This window comes from Monodelphis domestica, chromosome 8 (assembly GCF_027887165.1).
Source record: "Monodelphis domestica isolate mMonDom1 chromosome 8, mMonDom1.pri, whole genome shotgun sequence".
Lineage (NCBI taxonomy): Eukaryota > Metazoa > Chordata > Mammalia > Didelphimorphia > Didelphidae > Monodelphis > Monodelphis domestica.
This window is the reverse complement of record NC_077234.1, coordinates 238434585-238460614: the sequence shown is the minus strand read 5'-3', so window position 1 is coordinate 238460614 and position 26030 is coordinate 238434585. Positions and strand designations below refer to the sequence as shown.

The 26030-nt window shown below is 39.1% G+C and overlaps 1 protein-coding gene across 28 annotated transcripts in view; it reads right to left on the bottom strand.

Annotated features, from left to right (window-relative positions):
* Positions 1-26030, bottom strand: part of REPS2 (RALBP1 associated Eps domain containing 2) — a 257690-nt gene that overhangs the window by 152541 nt on the left and 79119 nt on the right. For all 28 annotated transcript variants that reach the window (XM_056808623.1, XM_056808621.1, XM_056808622.1 and 25 more), the window contains exons 2-3: positions 11647-11770; positions 1499-1647 (exon numbers count right to left, since the gene is read on the bottom strand). In XM_056808623.1, the coding sequence (XP_056664601.1) occupies positions 1499-1647; positions 11647-11770 (273 nt within the window). The remainder of the gene's footprint in view (positions 1-1498; positions 1648-11646; positions 11771-26030) is intronic.

Genomic DNA, 26030 nt, shown 5'->3' with positions numbered 1-26030 from the left:
ACAAAAGCATCTGCCGATGCTAATTGTCTTCTAGAGGACAAGCCAGCTCACACAAGGCTGATTCTGCCTTGGCTTTCACAAATTAGTTTAGCAATGTGGAAAGCAGGAAAGCGTTTTGTTAGTGTCGGTATATTACATAAAAACATAACATTAGAGGGAGAGGGAGGAGAGGGAAGGAGAGAGGGAGACGCTCCTCTTTTACATTCCCACCACATAGATAATGGGAGTGAGGATTCAGACATCAAATGATAGAGCTGGAATGCCCCTCAGTCCAATCCATCTCTGCAAGGGCCGAGACAGTGACATTTATCTTCCTGCTCTCAGTAAGCACGAGAAAGGGAACTGTGGATGCAAAATGTATAAACTGACAAATAATCGTTCTATCAGGTTTTTGTTAGCTGTTTTCTTAAAAGGGATTGGAGATGGGGCAGCTAGTTTGGGGCACAGTGGATATAGAACAAGACCTGGAATCTGGAGCACCTGGGTTTAAATCTGGCCTCAGTTACTTCCTAGGTGTATGACCCTGGGCAAGTCACTTAACTCCCATTGTCTAGCCCTTAGCACTCTTCTACCTTGAAACTAATAATACAACATTGATTCTAAGACAGCAGGTAAAAAAATTTTAAATAAATAGGGGATGGGGGAAGAATAGGGTCCTGGGAAATGGCAATAGTATCAAAAACAAAAGATCATTACAACTTAAAGAAATAAAATTAAAAGCCATACAGAAGACAGGCGGCATAAAGTCTCCCTTCTATCATCTGCAGTTAATGACAGGTCTTGGGTAAGGACCCCCCAGACATACCTCTATCAATTATGTGCATTTTTGTTCATAACTTTCTTTCATAGAGGGAGTTTGTACTTCCTCTCCCTGGCCAGGCTTCTCCTTCTCTATACATAATTCATCTTCTTTTAAAGGGTTGCCTAGAGCACAGGAGATCAAATGGCTTGCCCACTTGATCACGTAACTAGACTGTGTCAGTAGAGACTTGAACCAGGATATCCCAGCTCCAAGGCCAGTTAATTTATTCCTTCTGCTATGAAGTTTCTCATTTTCTTTCAATTTAGATATTTATAGAGATAGATTTGTGCAAACACACACACACACACGCACACACACACACACACACACACACACACACACACACACACACACACACACACACTGGTAGAACAGCTAAGTGGCTCAGAGGATTGAGAGCCAGGTCTAGAGACAGGAGATCCTGGGTTCAGATCTCACCTCAGACACTTCCTAGTTGTATGATCCTGGCCAAGTCACTTCACTCCCATTGCCTAGCCCTTTCCGCTTTTCTGCCTTGGAACCAATACTTGATATTGATTCTAAGATGCAAGGTAAAAGTTTTTAAAAGAAAAAAAAGATCACATACACATATTGGGAATATATATTAGAAATGATTTTCTAATCTCATGCAATTCTATGTGAATATATAATATATAAGAAGATAAACACACACACATACAGTAGATTTTTTTTTACCTGTTTTTCCCCATCATCCATTCTCTTGAAGGAATTCTTTTCCATGGTTACATATGGAATCTGACACTTCAATCCATGAAGATCGGCTGGATTGCTGTATCTTATCTCGCTGTCATTTTTCAGGGCCATAAATCGAGGGAGAGGCAATTCTTTAGAAACAGAATCAGATAATCTCAAATGAAATGATGTTAAGAACTCGTCAAAAGAAAGACACACAATGTCTCAATAATTAATCATCTCAGCAGGAAAACTCCAAAACTTTAAAAAATGGATTCAATCCTAAGGGTTGTTTTTGGTTTTTTGGTTTTTGGTTTTCAGAAAGAAGACTATTATAATGAGGTCATGCTAGAACTATGTTGTGATTTCATAAAGAATATTTTCTGTGACATTTTTAAGACTACAATTCTCATAGAATAAATCCAGGTTTCAAAGTTGCTTCCCTCCTCATCCCTTAGTTCAACACTATGGCTTGAGATGTGGTTCTGAACAAATCTAAGCATTGGACACACTTTTATAACACCTTAGGAATAAATTTCTAATTCCATACACTATTTATTCTCTCCCCCCCCCCTCTCTCTCTCTCTCTCTCTGTCTCTCTCTGTCTCTCTCCCTCTCTCCTTCTCCTTCTCCTTCTCCCTCTCTCCCCACCTCTTTTCTTTCATTCTAAAAATGTATTAATGGGGTAGCAAGTTAGTACAGTGGATAAAATGCCAGGCATGGAGACAGGAGGTCCTAGGTTCAAATCTGACCTTAGACACTTCCTAGCTGTGTGACCCTGAGCAAATCACTTCAGCCCAATCACTTAGCCCTTGACACTCTTCTGTCTTAGAATTGATACTAAGATAGGAGGTAAGGGTTTAAAAAAAATAAAAATGTATTCATCATCAATGAAATAATTTAAACAAAAAAATTATCTAATCAGGAAAAATGAAGTTCAAACTCAACCTTGTACTGTCTGTGAGACCATGAATATGTCACTTGAACCCACTGAGTCTCAGTTTCCTCATATGAAAAAAGGGCACAATGATAATGATAGTATCTATCCTCACAGAGTGGTCATGAGTCTTGAATGAGAGAATGCATGTAAAAGATTTTACAAATGATAAAGTGTTATATAAATGCCAATCGATAACATCATCATCCAAAAGCCCCAAGGCTCTAAATTCATCTGGTCCAATTCTCTAGGGATTCTTTATTCTGTACTTCCCATCTTGTTCCCATAACTCAAGGATGAAAATGGTATTGAGTTATATAAATCAATCCAAAAAGCCCATAGAGTTTTCATAATCAAAATCATTGGCCACAGCTCACATTTTTTACTCACAACCTACAAGAGATTGTTCTGTCATAACTATGTGTCTTTCAAAAATACAAAATAGCTCTGAAAAAAGCTTAGAATACTCATGTGCACTCTTGTTTCTTGGCAGAGTGATTCATACTCTGTCCCAAATCAGTGCAACAATCATATGGCACAAAGGAATCTAAAATGAATGTAATATTAGAAATTACCCATAATCATTTGCATCTGTATCCATTGTTAGATACAAGACAAATATGTGTTCCTTTGCTCTCCATCAGTTTTCCTTTCCAAAATCACAGCTGCATATCCTAAGATGGATGCTGTGATGAAGCCAGAAAACATCTCAGTGACAGAAAACAAGGATGCAGGCTGCCCAAGGGTAAAAAGAACCCCTGGTTTTCAAGCAGCCACATTAGATCTCCTCTCTCCTTCCAGTGACTACGCCCATAGGAGACATGCATCTCTATCTCACTTGATCCTGAGGAATAGGCAACAAACAAGTCCCTGGGTAAGTTATCATCCCAGGACCCAAAGGAAATACTCCCAGGAGTATCTTCAGTAGGCTACAGACAAGGGTAACCAACCTGAAATGACACACACCTTCCTTATAGTGAAGAAAGAAGCCAGTTCTAATTGCTTCCTGACCAACAAGCAACACTTAAAAACTCATGACAGTTGAGGGCTTTTTAAAAAAAAAACCATTCCAATATATCAGAAGAGCAGCACACAAAATGCAGTTCTAGGTTTCTGCCTTCAGAAGGGGATTTACCTCGGCTTAATTTATAAAGTGGAACAGTTTACAGTAGCTGGGCAGGGAGAAGAGCCTGTGAACCTCAGTCCCCCTCCTGGGTTGGAACTCTTAACAATTCCTTGAAAAAGATGGCTCCACTCACCACCTCCATTTCCACTCCTCTCCCTCTTCATAGCCCTTTGCAATCTGCACGAACAGGCTACTGGAACTGACCGCTTCAAATTACAAGCGATCCCTTAATTGCCAGATCTAATGTTCTCCCAGTCCATATTCTTTGTATTTTCCTCTGCAGCTGTTGACACTAGCCCTTCCTGGGCACTTTGTCCTCTGCTTGTTTATGACACTGGCCCTCTCTTAGGTCTCCTTCGACCTACCTTGGCACTCCTGCCAGATCATCATCCATATCCTGCCCTTTTAATGTGGGCGTTCACCAAGGTTCTGAACTTGGCCCTCTGCTCTCTCTACATCTGAATTCATCAGCTCCCTTGGGTTCAATTATTATCCCTATGCAGATAATTCCCAGATCTGTATGTACTCTCCGAGCTCTCCTGAGCTCCAGTTCCACATCATAAACTGGCAGCTGAATATTTTGAACTGGATGTCACATAGATAAATGAAACTCATGAGTTCTTTTTTAAAATTACCATCTTTCCGCCAAAGCCATCCCTTTTTCTGTACTCCCTTACTTTGTTGAGGGGACCGTCATGATTCCAGGGAACTGGGTTCAGAATCTTAGAATCATTCTTGAATCACTCTCCCCTACCCTGTACGCTCCAATAGTTGACAAGTCTTCTCAATTCTATAGCCCCAGACTCTCACTTATCCAGCTCCTTCTTTGTATTTACCAGCTACCATCATAGTCCAGGATCTCATTACCTCATTTACTCACAACCTGTGCTGCTTCAAGTCTTCTTCTACTTCCCAGCTGTGTGACCCTGGGCAAGTCACTTAACCCCCATTGCCTAGCCCTTATCGCTCTTCTGTCTTGGAGCCAATATATGGTATTTATTTTAAGATGGAAAATAAGTGTTAAAAAATCAAAGAGGGAGGCAGCTGGGTGGCTCAGTGGATTGAGAGTCAGATCTAGAGATGGGAGGTCCTAGGTTCAAATTTGCCTCAGTCACTTCCTAGCTGTATGACCCTGGGCAAGTCACTTAACCCCCATTGCCCAGCCCTTACCACTCTTCTGCTTTGGAACCAATACACAGTATTGATTCCAAGATGGAAGGTAAGGGTTTAAAAAAAAATCTTCTTCTAAGGGGCAACTAGGCAACATAATGGATAGAGTATCAGTCTTAGAATCAGTAAGACCTGGGTTCCAATCTGGCCTCAGACACTTTCTAGCTGCATGACCCTGGACAAATCACTTAACCCCAATTGCCTAGCCCTTATCACTCTTCTGTCTTAGAATCAATACTTAGCATTAATTCAAAGACAGAAGGGAAGGTGTTTTGCTTTATTTTCAAGTCTTCTAATTGATCTCTCCACTTCATCTTTCCCTTCTCCAGTCCATCTTCCATATATCAGCCTAAGATATTCCTAAAGACAAGTCGGAGCATGTCATTCTCCTCTTAAAAAAAAATTCCATTATTTCTCTATTACCTCTAGAATCAAAGATGTAAAGCTGAAAGAGATTTTAGAAGTCATAAGTCCCATTCCTTTATTTTACAGATCAGCAAATGCAAGTCTAGAGAAACTGTGACTTGACCAAAGTCACACAGCTAATTAGGGACTAAGGCAGGATTTGAACTCCATTATTCCGAGGAGTCCAATGCTCTAGCCACTCTATGGCACAGCCTCCAACTACCATAAAGCACTAATTCCTCTGTTTGACACTTAAAGTTTTTCATAATCTGGCTCTAATCGACACTTCCCACTTTAATACTATGAAAGTGAAAATTGATTGATTCTCCACTCTATTTTGTATGATTTCTTAATTATTGATTGAGAATAATCAACACTTGTGAATCAGATTTGGACTTGTTGGTATAGGTGTTTGTGATAAGAGCTTGTAAAAGCTTAACTTCCTTATTCCTCTGGGCTACATCCTGGATTCAAATCTGTCTCATTCCCAAAGGGAGGAGGAGGGAAAGAGAAGATGAGTCGAGCTGGTCATGAGATGCCTTGCCAAGCACCAGACCCCTCTAGTATAGGCAATGCATGGCATGGGATTTTCCATAGGATGTTGCTCATTGCTGTATTTTCTCCATTGCTATTGGTTCTAGAGGTCCGTTCTTATAAGTCAAGCCAAATGTAAGTCCACTTTTCACATTTCTGTCAAACCAATCACAATCTTAGTTTAGTGGACATAACTGGACCATTTTTAGTATACTGTATAACCCGTTGGTTTTTCAACTGTATAAAAAAGCCTGCTGTGGTTATTAGAGGCATCTCTAGCTACAGAAGAGCCTTGGATCTCATTTATTGGCAATTGCAAGCCTTGCTAAAAAATTAATCATGCCTGGATCTTTGTGCCTCAGTTTCTCTTTATCACTGGTAGCCTAGGAGTCATATACTTTCTAGATCTTGAGAGGATCAAATGAGATAGTATTTATAAAGAATTTAGTAAAGCATATGGCATGTAAATGGAAGGTGATTAGCAAATGCTTGCTCCTTTCCCTTGCTTGTTCCCCTTCTAACTCTGTCAATCACTCTATCGATGGTCCTATTAGCATTACCTCATTTGTTTCTCACAACCATCAGAAAAAAGTGGTGTTCTAAAAACCTAAAGAAAAGAGAGCATCAAGGAGAAGGCAGTGATCAACAGTATCAAAGGATATTCAGAGGTCAAGGAGAATAAGAACTGAGAAACGGCCATTCGATTTGGCAACTAAAGGATGGTTAGAAACTTTGGAGGGACAAGTGTTAGTGAATCAAAATGGTCAGAAGCCAGACTGTAAGAGATTAAGAAGAATGAGAGGAGAGAAAGTGGAGATCCCTATTATAGATGACCTTTTCAAGAGAAACTACAAAAGGGATTTCAGGATGGGGGAAACATGGACATGTTAGAAAATAAGTGATACCGCAGAGATGACAAAGGAAGCAATCGGCTGGAAGAGATTGGATGGATGGAGCAGAGGGTTTAACCTAGATAAGAAATGAGGCCTCTTCATCATGTGAAAGAAACGTGAAGGTGGAAAAAGTTGAAGAAGGTACCTGACTGATAACAGATGCAGAAGAGGAGAGAAAAGGGAACTCTTCACTAGCATCCTCAATTTTCTCTGTATGACACAGTTAAAAACTGCAGATGGGGAGAGGACCATGGGAGATTTGAGGATGAATAAAAAGGTTTGGAAGAGCTGTTATAGAGGGTGGAAGAGTGAATTGATAAAGCAAGTAGAGAGGGACTACCAGGAAACTGTGTAAACAAAGTCTAGATATTTCTGGTGAATCAATCAACTTGAATTAATCAAGGCTAAGTGTGAGAAGTTCTTTTCAATTTAATTCTTGTAAGTCACTGGATGAAACAGAGGTATATTTGGCCTATTCAAAGAGACTTCGTCAGACCCTTTGGGTTTTGTATAAAATAGTTCTTTTGGAACCAGGAATATAGGAGAGAGTTAATCTAGCCAAGCCCAGAAGATGGAATTGCTTGAGGGAGAGGAAGGAGAGAGTAGAAAACTTGGTCTCAGTCTCCTCCCATATTTTGGCTGGAAAGGGACCTTTTAAACTTTGAAGGACCAAAGTATTTGGATTTTCCCATTGACACTCTGGTCCTAGCAGCATCCTCAGAACAGCTGCCACAGTGTCTGCTTTAGGAGCCAAACTAGAGGTACTGAAGAAAAAATATATTTAGGATTTTACAAGGAACCCAAGAGAAACCATACCTAAGGGGTACATGCCAAGAACTCTTGCAAAAAGGGCTCTCAGTAGCTGTGAGTTCATCCTTTATCACATGCACTTTAAATTTGAGCCCATTTTCCCCTGGATTCCATATGTGTTTATGGAAATGTGTATTATAGATTTTTGGAAGGATGTTTTTAACAATAGTTTTTTTTACTATATTACATTGGTAGTATTTGCTATATTACACTGGTAAGTATTGCTTTTCTGACAATTAGTTAAATCTACCTGACTAATTGCTATTAATTGATAATAATGGGAGGAAGCCCACTAATTGGGGCTCACGATCTTTATTATATTCCGAAACAAAAACCACAGGGCTATTTCCAGGACCCAGAGAAGGACAAGAGGTTTCCTTAGCTGTCCTCTGAGGACCCAGTCTACCAGTGTGCGTACGAATTGGGAGAGTATCTCCAAAACAGGTACTAGAATTATATTGAGCCAGAATCTCCGTCTGTGACACTTTACTACTGATTCAGCACAAGGGGGCCAGGCAGAAACTGAAACATTCACTTGGATGACTGATGCAAGAGTCCCAAAGTGTATCAAGAAAATCTCATTTTTTTCATTATTCCAATGTTTTTGGAATACAGATGACTTTTCGTAAATAGAAAGATTGCGCAAGAATGAGCAAGCGTAAACGGTCCTATAAAATCCATCAGTCACTCATCACTCTGGGTGGGGTGGTTGCAGTCACTCCCTCCCTTCACACGGGGTTCAATCAGAGGGTTTTGGTTACTGGACTGGAAAGATCTCTCTTCTGTTGTACAAAGATTGGGCTCATAGCTTAATAAGATTCAGAGTGGCAGCTCCTGACCTGGCCCACACCTGCCCTCCTCCTCTGCAGAGTAAAAGCAAACACTAACTACAAAGAACTCAGATCTTTCCCTGTGACTTTTAGGTCTAAAATAATAGGGTTCTCATGAGGATCAAAACTGTCAAGTGCTTCGTGCAGTGCCTGACACACCACAAAGGCTATATAAACATTAGCTATTATTATCATTATTGTATCAGAATTAACTTTTATTGTTCAGGGGTTCTAATCACGTCTGACTCTTTGTGACCCCATTGGGGTTTTCTTGACAAAGATATAGAAATGGTTTGAGATTTCTTTTTCCAGCTCATTTTACAGATGAGGAAACTGTGGCCAACCATTAAGGGATTTGCCAATCACACAGCTAGTAGGTGTCTAAATGCCAGATTTGAACTCAGAAAGATGAGTCTTCCTGACTTCAGACCCAGAATTCTATCCCCTGCACCACCTAGCTGCCCAATTCACTTGGGGTGCACCTAAACTCTGGACCAGCTAGGCACAAGCAGGTGTAACCTTTCATGTTAAACAGGCACAAATGATCATTCTGACAACCTCAGATTTGTGATAAAATGCTCATTCTTTACATAGAACCCAGCCATTTGGTGTTTTATACTCCTGCCCAGAATCAGGCCCAAACCCAAACAAACCATTCAATTCAGCCAAAAAGGGCCAAGGAGTTTAAATGCTCTTTTGTATATGGAACGTTTTACGTATATATCCAGCAGATATATGTTGCCTTTTAAAATAACACTGAAATTTCCATTCATCCTTAAACTTGTCAACGTGCCTTGAAGTTCAACTCTTTGGGGGGGGGGGGGTATAGATACCAGAGTAACATACTTTCTAATCAATCCAATATCTTAGTCAGTCGGTCAACAAATATTTATTAAGCATCTTCTATTTGTCAAGCAGATCCATCGTGAACAATAAAGAAGGAACTGGTTTAATGGTCCCAATTATTAAATGCCTGATGGTACTGGCTGATTCCATCTTTGGAAGTCATCATCAGTTTAGACTCTTACTTGGTCATTAACGCTTTCACATTATCATCAATTAGTCAATCAATATTTATTTAGCACTTATTGTGTAGAAGGAATTCTGCAAAGCATTGAAGCTACAAAAAGAAATAAAAGATGGACCTTGACCTCAGCATGAAAAGGAATATATACAAAGCTAGCTAGGATAAATAGGAAATAATTAAAAGAGGGAAGGCGTGAGATTCAAGAGAGGTGGAGGAAGCCTTCTTGTAGAAGGTAGGCTGAAGAGCCCTTATGAAGGGAAAACTTACTTTCTACACAGATAATGAATCCTCACTAGCTTGTGATGAGTGCCACACATGCATAGTAAGTACCATTTATAGAAATGGCTTCTCCAGTCCTGCCTATTAATTTTTAGTCAGCTGGAAGTCAACAGAGATCAAAGACAAACCCTTCATTCTCTTAGACTTCACCCAAATGTGTGTGTATGTGTATGTGTGTGTGTGTGTGTGTGTGTGTGTGTGTGTGTGTAAATGGTACAATGAACAGAGGATGGGGTTTAAGTCAGGAAGAAATGAGTTCAAATCCCCAGTCTTAGAAAATAATGAGTTGGGTGACTCTGGACAAGTCATTTAACCCTGTTTTCCTCAGTTTCTTCAACTGTAAAAAGAAGCTGGAGAAGGAAATGGCAAACCACTCCAGGATCTTTGTCAAGAAAGCCTCAAATGGGATCATGAGGATTTGGACACAACTAAACTGCCTGAACAAAAATAACAATATGTATCATAGAGATATATTCATGAGAGAGTTTGACATAGTGGTCAGTCTTGAAGTCAGGAAAATATGATATCAACGACGATGTCTGTCACACACTGACTGTGAGACTATGGACAAGTCCCTTACCCTCTCAGTGTCCCATGCAACTCTCTAAGACTACAAATGACATACGAGTTGCCACTTTACCTCTGTGGCAAGAATTTCAACATTGAAATTTTTATATCATTGAAATCACAGGTCATGATCCAAAAAAATGTCTATGTGTGCATTTGGAGATATATGTAGATAGACAAAGGGCAACTAGGTGATGCAGTAGATAAAGTGCCAGTCCTGGAGTCTGGAAGATTCATCTTCCCGAGTTCAAATCTGGCCTCAGACACTACCTGTGTGACCCTGGACAAATAACATCACCCTTTTTTGCCTCCATTTTCTCATCTATAAAATGAACTGGAGAAAGAAATGGCAAATCACTCCAGTATCTTTACTATGAAAATCCCAAAAAGTGTCACAAAGAATTAGGCACAATTAAACAATAACAACCCCAAAACAAACAAAAAAATGGTGGCTATTTTGGTAGATGTTTTGAAAATTTATGTAAAGAGGAAATATCTATGTCTAGAGGCAGAGATCCTTAGAAAATATGGCTTGTAGAGTTGTAATCTAGCATTGTTTCAGCAATTGGGAGTAGAGGTAGAAAATAGCTCAACAGTGAGTAAGAGTAGAATATTAGATCATCTGAAAACACAAATCTGTTCTACCCATCTAAACGGCCTCCATTGGAAGAGAAAAGATATAATGTGAAGTAATCAGAGTCAGAAATGTGTGTATTTAAGGTAATTGGCCTGGAAGAATGGAGAGAAAAGGTAATAGAACAGTTTTTGTTCATTTCTCCAGTTCTTATTGAAAACCCTCTTAGGCTTTCCCATTTCGTGTACTAGTCCTTAGTCAGTAAGCCTGAAATCAGGGATTAAAAGGGAGTCTTGCAACAAATTCCATAATTGCCATCCAAATCTCTTCTAACTAGAGGTCATGGAACAGAGGACGGTCAGAAATAGTCAGAAATGGTCAAAAGAACCTAGTTCTCAGCTATTCCAATCTTGTACTTTTTACCATTTGAGTAAATTATTTGTAATCAGGAAGGACCTAGAATCAGGAAGACTGCTCTTCCTGAGTTCATGTCTAGTCTCAAACACTTACTAGCTATGTGGTCCTAGGCAAGTCACTTACCCCTGTCTGCCTCACTTATCTCATCTGTAAAATGAGCTGGTGAAGAAACTGGCAAATCGCTCCCATATCTTTGCTGGGATCAAAAAGAATTGGACACAACTGAAAAACGACTGAACAATGATGACAAAAATAATCAGTAACTTTGGACCTACAAAAAATAAAGAATGTGCCAAAGTCTTAGGGTCATTTTTTTGCAGTGAAAAAATGTGAATTAGCACCTGGAGAGCTAAATTCTCTACCACTTACTACCGTGTGACCTTGAGCAGTCATCTTCCCCTGTAGAGGTGAAGGGATGGGCTGGTTCATCTCCAAGATTCCTTCCTATAATGGATCCCAACAGGGGCAAGGAGGAAATTGTGCATACATAGAATAGACCTACCTGAAAGAGACTAAAAAAAGGTCTCAGAAAGTGAAAGAAACCTCTCCTGGGTAATGAGATTTACAGTGTGAACCACTTACCACATTTAATACTCTCTATTCGTACAGGAAGACCAGACTGTGCTGCAGCAATTAATTTCAGGGCAACATAAAACTGTGTTGGACCAAAATAACCCACACGTTTTGCACCACACAGTTCTGTGATCTGAAATGAAAAAAGAAGAGAGAGAAAAGAACACGGAGAATTGTATTACTTTTTTTTAATTCCCCACGTATTTTCTTTTAGGAAACCTTAAACTAAAACCCCTTAAAGAACCTCTGAATATACACTCAATTGCTTATTCTTCTATTAAGAGTGTAATTCTAAACTAGGTGATTACTTTAAATTCTGCCTACCCATAAAACCAGGCTTTTTAAGACCCAACAGAGATTCCGCCTCTTTTCTCTAAGAAGACCCAGAATGACTGCTATCCATCCTGAAGAATAGTTTCCTCTTCGGAGGGTAATGTCTTCCAATAAAAATTATCTGAAAAGTTATTAGGAATAAAGGAAATGGTGATTACCACTGTGTGTGAGAAGTATGCAGTCACTGGAAACTTTTTTGGTAGGTTTTCCTTTAGTAGGAGGTTTTGATAGCAAATCATAAAATTGTATGTCTTATATTTCTCCAGGAACAAAAGAGAGGGGTGCAGGGGACTAGAATAAAGGGAGAGAAAAAAGTATATATGTACACACACACACACACACACACACACACACACAGATAGCCATTGATCTTTCGCATCCCAGAAACAGAAAGGAAATGGTTATTCCCATTGCCACAGCCTGAGACCCAGCAATCATTACAAGCTCTTGTGTAATGAAAGTTAACCATTCCCCAGAGAATACATTTTGCCAACTTCTCCAAACAGACTTTGTCCAGGGCTTCAAGTGAGTGTGAACAAAGCAATTCCCAAAATACATGAATGTCCTTGTAAAACTCAGGGGATGCTCCATATAACTCCCTAGCTTGGCATATCATAAAAATAAGTTATTCACCGTGATGATGTAGGATCTCACCTGTGGGGAGAAGGAAAGATGCTCACTTCCTATTCTCCCCTGAGAACAGTTCAAAGCCCAGCACGTTTATTAAAGACCCAAGCAAGGGAAGACTGGAAGGCAAATAGTATGTTTTCTTATATCTCCCATGTGGTGGTGGTGTTCAGTCATGTCCAACTCTTCATGAGCCCATTTGGGATATTCCAGGCAGAGATACTGGAGTGGTTTGCTATTTCCTTCTCCAGCTCATTTTACAGGTGAGGAAACTGAGGCAAACAGAGTTTAGTGACTTATTCAGAGCCAAACAGCTAGTAAGTATCTGAGGCCAGATTTGAACTCAGAAAGATAAATCTTACTGACTCCAGGTGGAGGGTTTTATCCATTGGCCACCAAGGTACATCCTCCTGTGTGCCCTTATAGTGCGAAAAGCACTGGCTTGAGTCAGAGTTGGCTTCAAATCTAGGCTCTGACATTTACTAACCTGCTAGACCTAAAATAAGTAACTTAACCTCTTTGGATCTCAGTTTTCTCGTCTGTAAAAAGAGGCAGTTGAACTAGTTGGCCTCTGTATTCCCTCTTAGCTCTAACACTATGATCCTATCAGCTTCCAACCTCCAATTTCTGTACCCTTCTCCTTCCTTTGCTCCCAGCCCCAAGTTGAAAGCCTCCACTGAAGTCTAAATCCCCAAGTCGAAATCTCTCCACTTTCCACATAATCACAATTCCCCTCCAAAGAGCTTGATAAATTCATTGACACTAATAAATCACACAACCTACAAAGGTATTTTCTTGAGTCCAGTTAGAGTTTTTTCCCCTTTTTTCCAGAAACAAAGCATTAAATTAAAAGGAAAAAAAATCTCCTCTACACATAAGAGTTGGGGCGGGGGGGATGCATCAGTGAACTGGAAAGGGAAGTATTTGGGGGACTCTGGCTACTTGTGAGGGGTTGCAATAGACACCCTGAAATAGACAACCATTTATAATGAATTATGTACATTTTTATCCAATCAAAATACAGAATCTCTTTTTTAAAAAGTACTAGATCAAGCCTAACTAAAATGGAAGGAGAGGAACCCTATAATCATCCAATGGAAGAAATAGAACCACTTAATCTCTAACAGGCCAACATTAGGATGGGTCAGAAAGGGCAGAGGGTATTTACACAGAGAATGAAGGTCTATCTGGAATGCCAGAGAAGAGATTCTTGCATCAGATAAAGAGAGTGAGCTAAGCAAAGCACTCTTACATCTATTATCTTATTTGATCTGGAAATAACTAAGACAAATGGAGCCAGAGATTAGTTTCCTAATCTCAATGGTTTCTAAAATCCGTACCAAATCCCAGATCCTAAGATTCCAGAATTAAAGCCCTCTCAGCTCCCTTTGTTATCTAGAAGAGATTTTTTAGTACCATGATTTCCATGGATTTTGAAGGAAATTATGGAAAGGAAAACCCAGAAGGGTAAGATTTCAAATGGAGAGAGGCACAATCCAGTCCTGCTGCCCTTCTCAAAGGGTGTGTTACTAGGCTAGAAAGATCTCTGTTCTGCCAGGTAAAGCTGGGATAGTGGCTTTATAACTGTGATTCAAAGTGGCTGCTCCAATCCTAGCCCACATTGGCCCTCATCCCTCTTCAGAATAGCAGCAAAAGCTGAATACAGCTTCTTTCCAGGGTCCTTTAGGACCAATCGACATTGACTGACAATACCAATATAAATCACGTAACTCATGAAGCATAAGGTGTTTCCTTGATTCCGGGTATATTTTCTTTTGAGCAGAAACGATGCCTTTAAGGAAGAAGATAAATCTCCTCTAAGAGTCTGGGACACCTTCAGTCTGTATCACCTAAGCACGAGCAGATTTAGACTTAATATTAAATAGGCAAAATGACCATTTTAGGAGCCTGGGATCGGTAATGAATGCTAATTCTTTACATATACTCCATCACTTAGGGTTTTGCGCCCCTCCAAGGCACTAAGAACAAATTCAATCAACCAATGCACCTCAAACTCAGAAAAAGACATTGTCAAAAGGAATTGCTAGCTAGCTTTAGTATTGGCTACTGGAATTCCTGAATCCCCTCCTCAGGGCAGTCAGATAGTGTTCTGACTCATCGGTACACTCCAGATACTGTTCCTGACATTTAAATAAAGTAATTTATATACTGGGGGCAGTACAGTGCTGGGCATATGAAGTCAGGAAGACTCATCTTCTTGAGCTCAAATCTGGCCTCAGGCATTTGCTGGTTATATGACCATGGCCAAGTCACTGAACCCTGTTTGCCCTAATTTTTCATCTGTAAAATGGATTGGAGAAGAAAATGGCGCAAACAATTCTAATATCTAAGCCAAGAAAACCTGAAAGGGAGTCAACAGAGTCGGACTTGACAGAAACAACTGAAAAACAAACACATATTTACTACTTAAATAAAATCATTTACTGCATTTTATATTGCTTAATAGAAAATATTTTGTAAGTCTTTTTTTGCTAGTAGTCATTAATTTTATGATTAGATAGAATAGAAAATTAAATAATTATATCTGAATTCTTCTAGAGGGAACTAGTGATGCCGTGGATAGAAAGCTGGACTTGGAATCAGGAAGACCTGAGTTTAAATCCTATCTCACATACTTACTAGCTGGGTGACCTGGGCAAGTCACTGAACCTTTGTTTGCCTCAGTTTCCTCTATTGTAAAATGACAATATTAATAGCAGCTGCCTCCTAGGGTTGATGTGAGGATCAAACAAGATATTTGTCTTTTTTTTTTCCCAAAGCACTTAGTACAGTGCCTAATGTTTTATAAATACTAGCCTCCCCCTCCCTCTCTCCTTCCCTTGCCCTCCAAAGTTGGCAATGTAAAGTCTACATACCCCACATAAACCAAGAAGAGACTATAGGTGTTATCTCCATGTTGAAGATTAGGACACTGAAGCCACGACAGGCTAAGTGACTTGTTAGGCAGTCACATTATTCATAAATATCTGAGGCATAATTTGAATTCATGACTTCCTGATTCCAATTTCGGCATGCTTCCTACCTACTTTTATGCCATGATTCATCTATAGATAATGCTGCAGCAGTCATTGGCACCACCATGGTAACAATATTCCAGGGCATTAAAGAAATCTCCATATCTAAACATATATCCTCCCTCAAGATTTAGGCTCCCAGGATCAAAACCAGCTGAGAGGATCAATAAAGGTATCTGAATGTTCCTGTAACAACTGGCATTCCATGCCCCATGTGCCATAAACTTTGCGCCTCAGCCTTTGGACTTCAAAGCCACATGAGGATACATAAATAGATAATAATGCACAAAGACAATAGTCATTCTCGGTCACCGAGAGACTACCACTGAATGTTCAAATCGAGGTGAAGAATGAAATGATGGGAATTACTTCGGACATAGAAAACTATAAAACTATTAAAAAATTTTATTTTCCAGATAGTCTACACAAACAGAATTTACAAGTAGGAAATTCAGTTGCTTCTTATTTACAAGAACCTCTGAAACTTAGAATTTATACAAAGTTTCTAAAAATCAATACAATGAAAAACCACAAGTACCTAGGTGGCACAGTGGACAGAGTGCCCAGCCAGGAGTAAGGAAGACTCATCTTCCTAAGTTCAAGCCTGAACTCACAAATACCTACTAGCTATAGGACTCTGGGCAAGTAACTTAACCTTGGTTTCCTTATCTCTAAAAATGAGTGGGAGAAGGAAATGGCAAACTACTCCAGTATCTTTCCCAAGAAAACCCCAAATAGAGTCACACAAGAGACAGGACTGAAAAAAAAAATGACTGAACAACAAAAATGCCAGACCCAAAAGAGATGAAGATGACTCCAAAAGAAAAGTCAAAAAGGGATTGATATTTCTGAAGTTTCTAGAACTCAAAGAAAATAGAGAATCATGGAACTTATAGATGGAGAGTACCTTCAAGATCATCTAATCTCACCCTTTCATTTGTACAGATGAGTAAACTAAGGCACAGAGTACCCAAGATTACTTAAATAATAAATATCAGACTTGAATTCCAATCCTTGAATCCAAAATTCAGTGTCCTTTCTACTAAAATCACATAACCTCCAAACTCAAAAGTTAAACAATTGATGCTATATCAGGGCTCCTGTACTAAAAATATAATTTTCCCTTCCACATAGTGACTTTTCCATCGTGGTTTTGCTATATCACAGGTCAGAATAAGAAATTAAATGGAAATGGGGGGAGGGAGTTTTGTGGAAGCCAGAGAGGACACATGAAAGCCAGCAGAGGACACACAAAAAAAGTTTAGAAGTCAGAAATGCAAACTTAACCCGATTTCCAACAAGGCAAATGTCCCATAAAAGAAAAAGAAAAAATTCAGTCTTCTTCTCTGGTATGAAGGGAGAGCCAAAACATTGTGCACAGATTTTCCAGATCACAGAGATCTGATCACACAACCCCCCTGATGTGGAAGAAATAACTGTAATTGATTAATTTGGGCAGGATTTTTTCCTTTGTTCTTTTTAATCAAGCCCCAGCACCGTGGCTGGTTCAAATTTTTGGTTGAAAGGTTCTAATGATGGCATCCTGATGTAAAGGGATACACATTTCAACCTAAGACAACAGCAGGCCCTTTTAGCAGGTGGTATTTTTGCAATTGTTCCTTGATGATGGTCCAAATGGAAGAGCTCTTCCTAACACAAATACAGAGGAGGGAAAAATATTCCAGTTTTCTTCTCCTGCCTAAACTGCAAGAGCTCTGACCTCTCCAGTACCCCAGCTTAGGTTGCAAATGGAGCAAATTTCAAATACTCAACTGGAACCCAAGGACCCAAGTTTGTTTTCTCAGGTGGAGAGCCAGAGATGTAAAGCCAAGGAAGAGATAGATAGAACTAGCCAAGCTTACAGATGTGCACTGAATCGTCAGGGTGCTGGATGGGGACCAGTGAAATTTGAGGAATGGGAAGGGAGGAACAAAGTAGATGGAGATTGTGGATTACTCAAAATAGCTGTCATGCTCAAACCATCTGAGTACACATCATCTTATAGGTCCTTTTGATCCATATCCAAAAATACCATTGCTTTTCCCATCAGAAACCTAATGTTTTATGTCTGAGTGATGAACAGAATTGTTCAAGCTGTCAAATGAAAACACCCACCCCATATTTCCTCATTAAAATTTTTTAAACAAGATTTTAATTTATTTTCAGAACATTTATATACAGCATAAAGTTGAGGAAAAGGTACCAAATTTTTAGTGAAAAGAAGCAAGTTGAGTCCTTACTCTAATAATTATTAGCCACATGATCTCTGAGTATCCCTGAGCCTCAGTTTTCTCATCCATAAAATGGAGATGATAATGTACAATTATGTTGAGGAACATTTACAATTCTATAAAAAGGTCTTGGTGAGAAAGAGTGAGAATATTCTGCAGTAGAACAACATCAATTTTCATATATTCTTCCTTCCTTGGTTCAAATAATTGTCTTTGTGGTAATCTCTTCACTATATTGTTCTCTGCACATATATGAAATATATGGCAGCAAACTTTTCAGAAACAAGCTAATCACCTTTAATATTCTATTATTCCAAGCACTAATCTTCTCTTTTGCAACTAGAAAAGCACTAATTATATGACTTCCCAGTGATAGAAGAAAGAAAGTCCTACCTCCACTCTCTTCTCTGGCCTTCTGCCTGGTGGCATAAGAATACCCTCACTATTCTAGCTGGGCTACATAACTTCCCAGGTTCCCAGTTGGCTACCCCCAAGGGAGCTAGTGAACATGTTCCAGAAAATAATAGTGGGATAGACTCTCTAGTTCTATCCCTCCTTCCATCTTCCCTCCATTTCACTGATTTGCCCTCCATGATCTTCATGTTTTCTAAGTCAAGGAGAAACTAGAACCAGGGGTTGGTCCCAAGACCAAGAGATCAGATGGGAAGAAGGTCTAAAGTCTAAAGAAAGTGGACAGTGTAGAAAGAAAAATGGATTGGGAGACCGGACAATTTCGTTTTAGGACTGGCATTTCTAACCTTGATCAAGTCTTATTAAAGGGATGATATGTGGGCATCTGGGAATGACATAGTGCTTACAAAATACTGGAATGACTTATCAAGAAGAGATCATGCCAGACTAACTGCAGAATATAAGCTCCTCTTGGGCAAGCTCTGTTTACCTCTCCCTCCCCCCCCCTTTTTTATGCTTTTCCATCCCCAGCAATGTCTAGCTACTATCTAAGGAACCTGAAAGTGCCCTGGGGGGTCAGATCCCCCTTCAGAGATGTCTTCTCAAGGGAAGTAAGCATATTACCTCTGTCCCTGTCCCCTTGAACACTGCAGATTCAAATACAAAAACATATGAGAACATTAATTGCATTTTTACAGTTTTACTATCCCTCAGTAAAGAACAAAAGCAGTTTTAAAAGATTATTACAAAATCAGTAGTATGGAAATAGGTATTGAGTGATAATACATGTATCACACAGTGGAATTGCTTGTCTGCTGGTGGGGGGGGAGAGAGGGCGGGAAAGAACATAATTCATGTAACCATGGAAAAATATTTAAAGAAAATTAAAGACATTTTAAAAAAACAAAAATGAGTTCATTCATATTTCCAATTAATCCAAAGATGGTGGTATTTTGCCATTTTAAGGTAAATAAATGAATGTCAGAGACCATATGTGGTCAGCATAAAAGCAGCATTCTTCTTTAATGGCTGCACACAAATGAACAGATGAATGAATGGGAAAACTCTTATTAAACAAACTATGTGCCTGGCACTGTGCTTAAGTGCTAGGAATCCAATACAAAAAGCAAGACAATCCCTGTCCTTAGGGAGTTGACATTCTAATAAGAGTTGACAACTCGCTTAAGGGATTGGTGTACAAAAAGAGGTATTTCGGTTTAGGATGTCTTAGGGATAAGAAGAGGAGGCAAAGAACTACTGAAAATAAGTTTAGCAAATTAACAGACTGTGGGAGGTAGAGATGACAACAAACCAAGATTTTAGACATAACAACAAAATTGATAATTATCTGGCAAAATATATTTTGCATTTACTTTACAAATTACAATTCATTTCTATTTTTTATCCCTCTCTTCTTCCCTCCCCCCTTCCAGAGCTGGCAAGCAATTCAATCTGGGTTATACATGTATTATCACACAAAACATGCTTCCATATTATTCATTTTTGTAAATGAACAATTTTATGAAACCAAAACCCTAAAACACACACCCAAATAAATAAGTGATAAATCCTATGCTTCCATCTGAATTCTGACTCCAACAGTTCTTTCTCTGGAAGTGGATAGGATTCAGAATTGTTCTGGATCATTGTACTGCTCTTAGTAGCAAAGACTATCACATTTGATCATTCCACAATATGACTGTAACTGTGTGCAATGTTTTCCTGGTTCTGTTTATTTCACTCTGCATCAGTTCACATAGGTCTTTCCAGCTCTTTCACCATTCATCTCTATTCATGGCACATCAGAACCTATAGGTGAAACACCAGCATTCATAAAAATTAATGAATTCTTGAGAATTATCACTTTTTTGCACTTTGATTTAAACCAAAATAGTCAAACTTTCTTTTTTCTTTACTAATAGTTTATTGTATTTTTCCCAATTACATGTAGAAAGAATTTTGACATTTGTTTTCTGACATTTTGTGATCCAAATTCTCTCAGTCACCTCCTCTCCTTCCTTCTCCATGAGACAGAAAATAGTCTGATATAAATTATAAGTGTGTTGTCATGCAATAAATATTTCCATATTCATCATGTTATGAAAGAATATATATATATTGCACATACAAGAAAAATCCATGAAGGAAATAAAGTGGGAAATGGTATGCTTCAATCGGCATTCAGATTCCATCAGTTCTTTTTATGTCAGTGGATAGCATTTTTCATCATGAGTCCTATAGAATTGTCATAGTCCCCCTTTATGCAGAATTAACAGAGCTATGCAGATAAAAATTTAAGATCATACTTTGCTATATGCTAACCCTGCTGGCTGTATCTAAGATGAATACGAATCAAAACTAAGAGGGTTTTTTTCCTATTGCTAGCAAAGGAATAGAAAAATTCATTCTGAAAATACAAATTCCAAGACTAATGATGTAGTAAAGACCAAAGCAGAAATATACCATATTGTATTACATATGTATATATTACAACAGAACTACACCATAAAATTCCTAGAGTAACTTCAGGAAATAGGAGAGAGAAACTAAAAAGGTATCTTGTTTCTGCTTCCAAATGTCATTCATTAAGAGTTATGTTTTTTTGTTTGGTTTTGTTTTGTTTTAAACCCTTACCTTCCGTCTTAGAATCAATTCTGTATATTAGTTCCAAGGCAGAAGAGTGGTAAGGGCTAGGTGATGAGGGTCAAGTGACTTGCCCAGGGTCACACAGTTAGGAAATGTCTGAGGTCTGATTTGAACCCAGGACCTCCCATCTCTGGACCTGACTCTCAATCCACTAAGCCAGAAAGTTGGCCACCATGCCAGGAAGATCAGTATTCAAGTCTTATCTATGGCACATATTTGCTTTCTGACCCTGGACAAGTCATTTAACTGCTCAATGAGTCAATAAACATTTATTAAGCACCTATGATATACCAAGCACTGTACTGAGCAATAGGAAAACAAAGAAGAACAAAAGACAATATCTGATCACAAGAAACTCACAATCTTCTTTAAGCATTTTTTTTATCACCATATGTTGCAGAGAAAGTATAGAGCTGAATTGGTAGAGGGAATTTTCTTACCTAAAGCTTCTTTTACCAATGAAATCCTTATACCCAAACCTTATCAATATAGTCATCATAATATGATTTCCCAAACTGAGGTTACGGTAATTTTTCAGTCTTAGTTCTCCTATTTTTATAAAGTTAATTATTAATTCCTTGATAGAACTATTAAAGTAAGATGTATCCATATTAAATAGCATATGCCTCCATAGGATAATTTGTAATCAAGAAAATTAAAGGCAAAAAAGGCAGACTTCTTTTGATGAGACACCCATGAAGCTGGTTAGTGTCTGTGTGTTTTTTCCGCATACCACATCATTAGTCGATCACTGATTCCTAACAGAATACATGTTGTCAGATTACTAAACATCCATCCAATCACACACCAATCTATAAACTGTTGCCCTTTGAGAAAAGGTCTTGAGCCTTTGATAAAAGCTAGCTGAAGGGGAGAGAGGTCAGCTGGATTGTCTCACGAGGATTAGCTGACAGATGATCTTTGCAGGGACCAATAATGAGCACCAGAAATTAGGATGGAATCTTTCAAGACAGCAGTCAAGAATTAAAGTTCAAGGCAAGGTTCAAAAGTCAGCATACCAGGCCTGGGTAAGGGTAGTAATAAGGAGAGTTCCAGAAGGGTCAGGTTCAGAATGAATAGATGTTACTTCACTGGTAAAATGAATTATCTCTAACAAGCCTTCTAGTTCCAAGATTCTAGTAAATGCCACTTTTCGGTTTATTTCCTAAGGTGAACAAAGAAAAAGGAAAAGAATCTTTTTTGTCCCAAAATGTTAATAGCAGCACTTTTGTGTGGGCAAAGAACTAGAAACCAAAGGCATATCCATCAAGTGGGGAATGGCTAAACAAGTAGTGATATGTAATGGTAATGGGATGCTACTGTGCCATAAAAAACGACAAGCATTGTTTGTCTAACAGAAAAGCATATGAAGTGATGCAAAGGGAAGTGAGCAGAACCAAAAGAACGCTGTACCATCATGTATAATGACCGGCTATGAATGACCACTAAGACAAGTTGCAGGACAGCTCCAAGGGACTCGTGATGAAAAAGGCTATCCACTGCCATACAAGGAACAGATGAAGAAGTCCAAGTGCATTGAAACATACACTCTTCACTTGATTTCTTCCATGAATTTTTCTCTAGCATAAGCAATATGTGTCTTGTTTCATGACATGATGAATAGGGAAATATGTATTATACGGCAACATAGGTACAACCTATATCTGTATTACCTAGAGGGAGGGAGGGATGAATAAAATAGATTTTTGGACATTGAAAATGTGAGAATTTACTTCTCTTGGATAAGCATATTCATTATAATTTATTACATATTTATAATAAATGTTATTGCTATGTATTATATTACATTAAATATTTTAAAATTAAAATAAATGGTAACAAAAAATTGTTATCAGAGAGAATCAAAAACCAACAAAAATAAAATCCATATCCAAAGTAGTACATAGGCTAAGATAAACAATAACGACAAAAAGTACCTAATGCAGGTCAGAATGTAGAGACATCACAAGCAGGTTGATAGCAGAATCAAAAACTAGATCATTAAGGACAAGGATTAGGTTTTGTATTTTTTATGCCAAAATATCTAGCATAAAATTGGCTTTTTAGTCAGTGTTCAATATGTACTTGTTGGTGCGTGAATAAGAATCCTCAGTTGTTCTCTCTCATTCATTTTCTCTCCCCCTCTCATCTCTTCCTGTCTCTCCGTTTTCTTCTCTCTTCTTCTCCCAGACATTTCCAGGGAAAGCTGCCCAAAAGTTTGAGGGCAGGTCACAGGTGAGATATTCACAAGGCTAAGTTGATAGTCGACTGTGTTCTTATTTAGTCCAATGTTCACCCCCTCTCAGCCATGGCTTGTTAACCACACCCTAATAGGAAATAGTACATCTAGGTTGTACCGTAGAGTGCTGTCCCTGGAATCAGAAAGACTCGTGTTTTTTAGCTCCAATCTGGCCTCAGATATTTATTAGCTGTGTGACCCTGGGCAAGTCACTTGATCTTGTTTACTTCAGTCCCTTATCTGTAAAATAAGAAGGAAATGGCAAGCTACTCCAGTATTTTTGCCAAGAAAACTCCAAATGAGTTCATGAAAAGTTGGACATGACTAAACAACAACAAAAAGATATTAGCCTCCTAGTCACTTAAGTCATATTATTACCCACCAAGACCCAACATGTCAGGAGACTAAGTTCTCATCTAGACAATAATGAAAGAGCTAACATTAATATAGCACTTTAAGCATATGTGCAAAGTCTTTTTCAAATAGAATCTCATTTGATTCCTTAGGAAATGGGTCCTCTTCTCTTCTCTCTTCACTGTCTCTAATTGATCCTGAACACATATCTGGATTGTACATAGTTGTTTTCATGTTGACTCCTCCATTAAACTGTGAGCTCCTTTGCTTTTCTTTGTATTACCAGCACTTAGCATCGTGTCTGTCACACAGTAGATACCTAATAATATCTGTTGACTGGCTGTCTCTTGGTAACTTTAGCAAATTCCATGAATTTAATGATCATGTCTATGAAGGTGGCTTATCTATCTACATATAGCCCCAGCCTCTCCCCTGAGCTCTAATCCCACGTCACTAATTGCCAACTGGATATTTTAAACTCCGAGTCAGAGAAATAAATAGGTAGTGTGGTATAATGCAATGGATTCAGTCACCAGAGTCAGAAATCCCAAGTTCAAATCCTGCCTCTAGCACTTGTTGTCTTTGTGTCCCTTGGGCGTCACTTAGCCCCCTTGGGTCTCATTTGCTCATTGACAAAAAAGAGTTGGGCCAGATAGTCTCTGACAGCCCCTTCAAACTCTAATTCTGAAGATTTCAAAATCAACACCTCCAGAACCGAATGTACTATTTTCCCCTCACAACCACCCCACTTCCAAATTTCCCTGTCTGCTACAGACACCACTTTTCCCGTTTCTGCGGACTTACCTTCAGCATCATTCTCACCTCTTCACTCCCCTTTTTCCATTTACCCAAACACTTGCCAAATCTCTTCTTTGTTCCTCTCCGCATCACTTATATCCATCTCCTTATCTCTGTGCATGCAATTTCCATTCTAGTTCATGCTCTTAGTCCCTCTCATCTCTGTTATCACAACAGCCTCACATCTGTCTCTACTCCATTCCATTCTCCACATAGCTAGCTAAGTAATTTTTCTTAAGCATAGATCTGGCTAGGTTATTCCCCTATTCAACAACCTTGAATGGTTCTGGGATACAGTATAAATTTTAGTGAGCATTTAAATTCCCTCAGGTCCTGGTCCTAACCTGCCTTCCTAGCCTCATTGGTTATTAAGTCCCCTCCTAAATACTCCAGCCAGACTGAGATTCTTGCTATACATGGCACTTTATTCCCTGCCTTAAGAGGTGCCATGGCACTGGCCAGTCCCCCAAAGCCTGGTGTACAGCTGCTCTTCACCTCATAGATTCCTTTTCCTTCAAGATGCAGCTCAAACATCACCTTCTATGGGAAGTGTTTCCTGTTCCCATCAACTGCTAATTTCATCTTAACTACTTTGTTAGGAACTAAGCTGTATTCATTTGTAGTTTCTGCTTTATATTTAAGCTGCATAAAGTTATATGTACTTGGCATTTCTCCATCATAACACAAGTTCTTTGTTAATAGGGATTGCTTTGTTTTTTGTGTTTGTATGCCTAGCAACTAGCACAATACCTGGCACATAATAAAGGCTAGTTTCCTTCCTTCTCTGTTAATTGATTGATTCTCAACAATTATCCTATGAAGTATATATAATTATCTTCTTTTATAGATGTAAACTGAGGCTCAGAAGTTATACCTATTTAAAATTCAAAGAAAACAACCACCTTAAAATCATCAAAGAGTAGCATTAAGTCTGTGATGGTGAACCTATGGAATGCATGCCAAAGATGACACACAGATACCTCTTTGTGGCCATGTGCACCATCACCTACCAGAGTTAGTTACTAGAAAGGCAGAGGGACTTGGGCTGCTCCCTTCCCTTTGTCTACCACACCTCCCTGCCCCTCTGCCCAGAAGCCCAGTGGAATCATTTACCCCTGAGCAGAGAGCATGGGCCTGTCCCCTCCTTTTTCCCTCCCCCATCTGGGGTGGGGGGTGGGGGTCAGCACTTGGTCTCTGGGGGAGGTGGGGCAGTCTGAGGGGGCAGGCACGGCACACAGTCTGGGGGTGGGGGTAGGGCAGGGCACAGCACCTGGTCTCTAGAAGGTTTGGTATCACTGTACTAGGTCCAATAAGTAAAAGTCATGGGAAACAGATTTTTTTAAAGTTCAGTGACTTTCCCAAAATCATACCTAGGCTTCTGATACCAAGTCCAGAAAGCGACCCACTTCGCCACTGTTGCCAAACTCAAACAGAAAAGAGTTTCTTCAGAGTGTATATTAACTTAGAAATCCACAAATTAACATTATCTTTATTGTATTATATTTTTATTTATATCATTAAAAGTTTCCCAATTACACTTAAACTGGTTCAGGCTATCCTTGGGGAGTTTTTGGACTAAGAGTCTGACATTTCTGCAATATACCATAATGGCAGCCACAGAAAAAGAATGTGAACTTCCTTCTCGGTTGTATTGTTTTAGCCCAAACAGTTATACAATTCCAGCATGACCTCTGGCACAGTGGGCATTGATTAATTAGA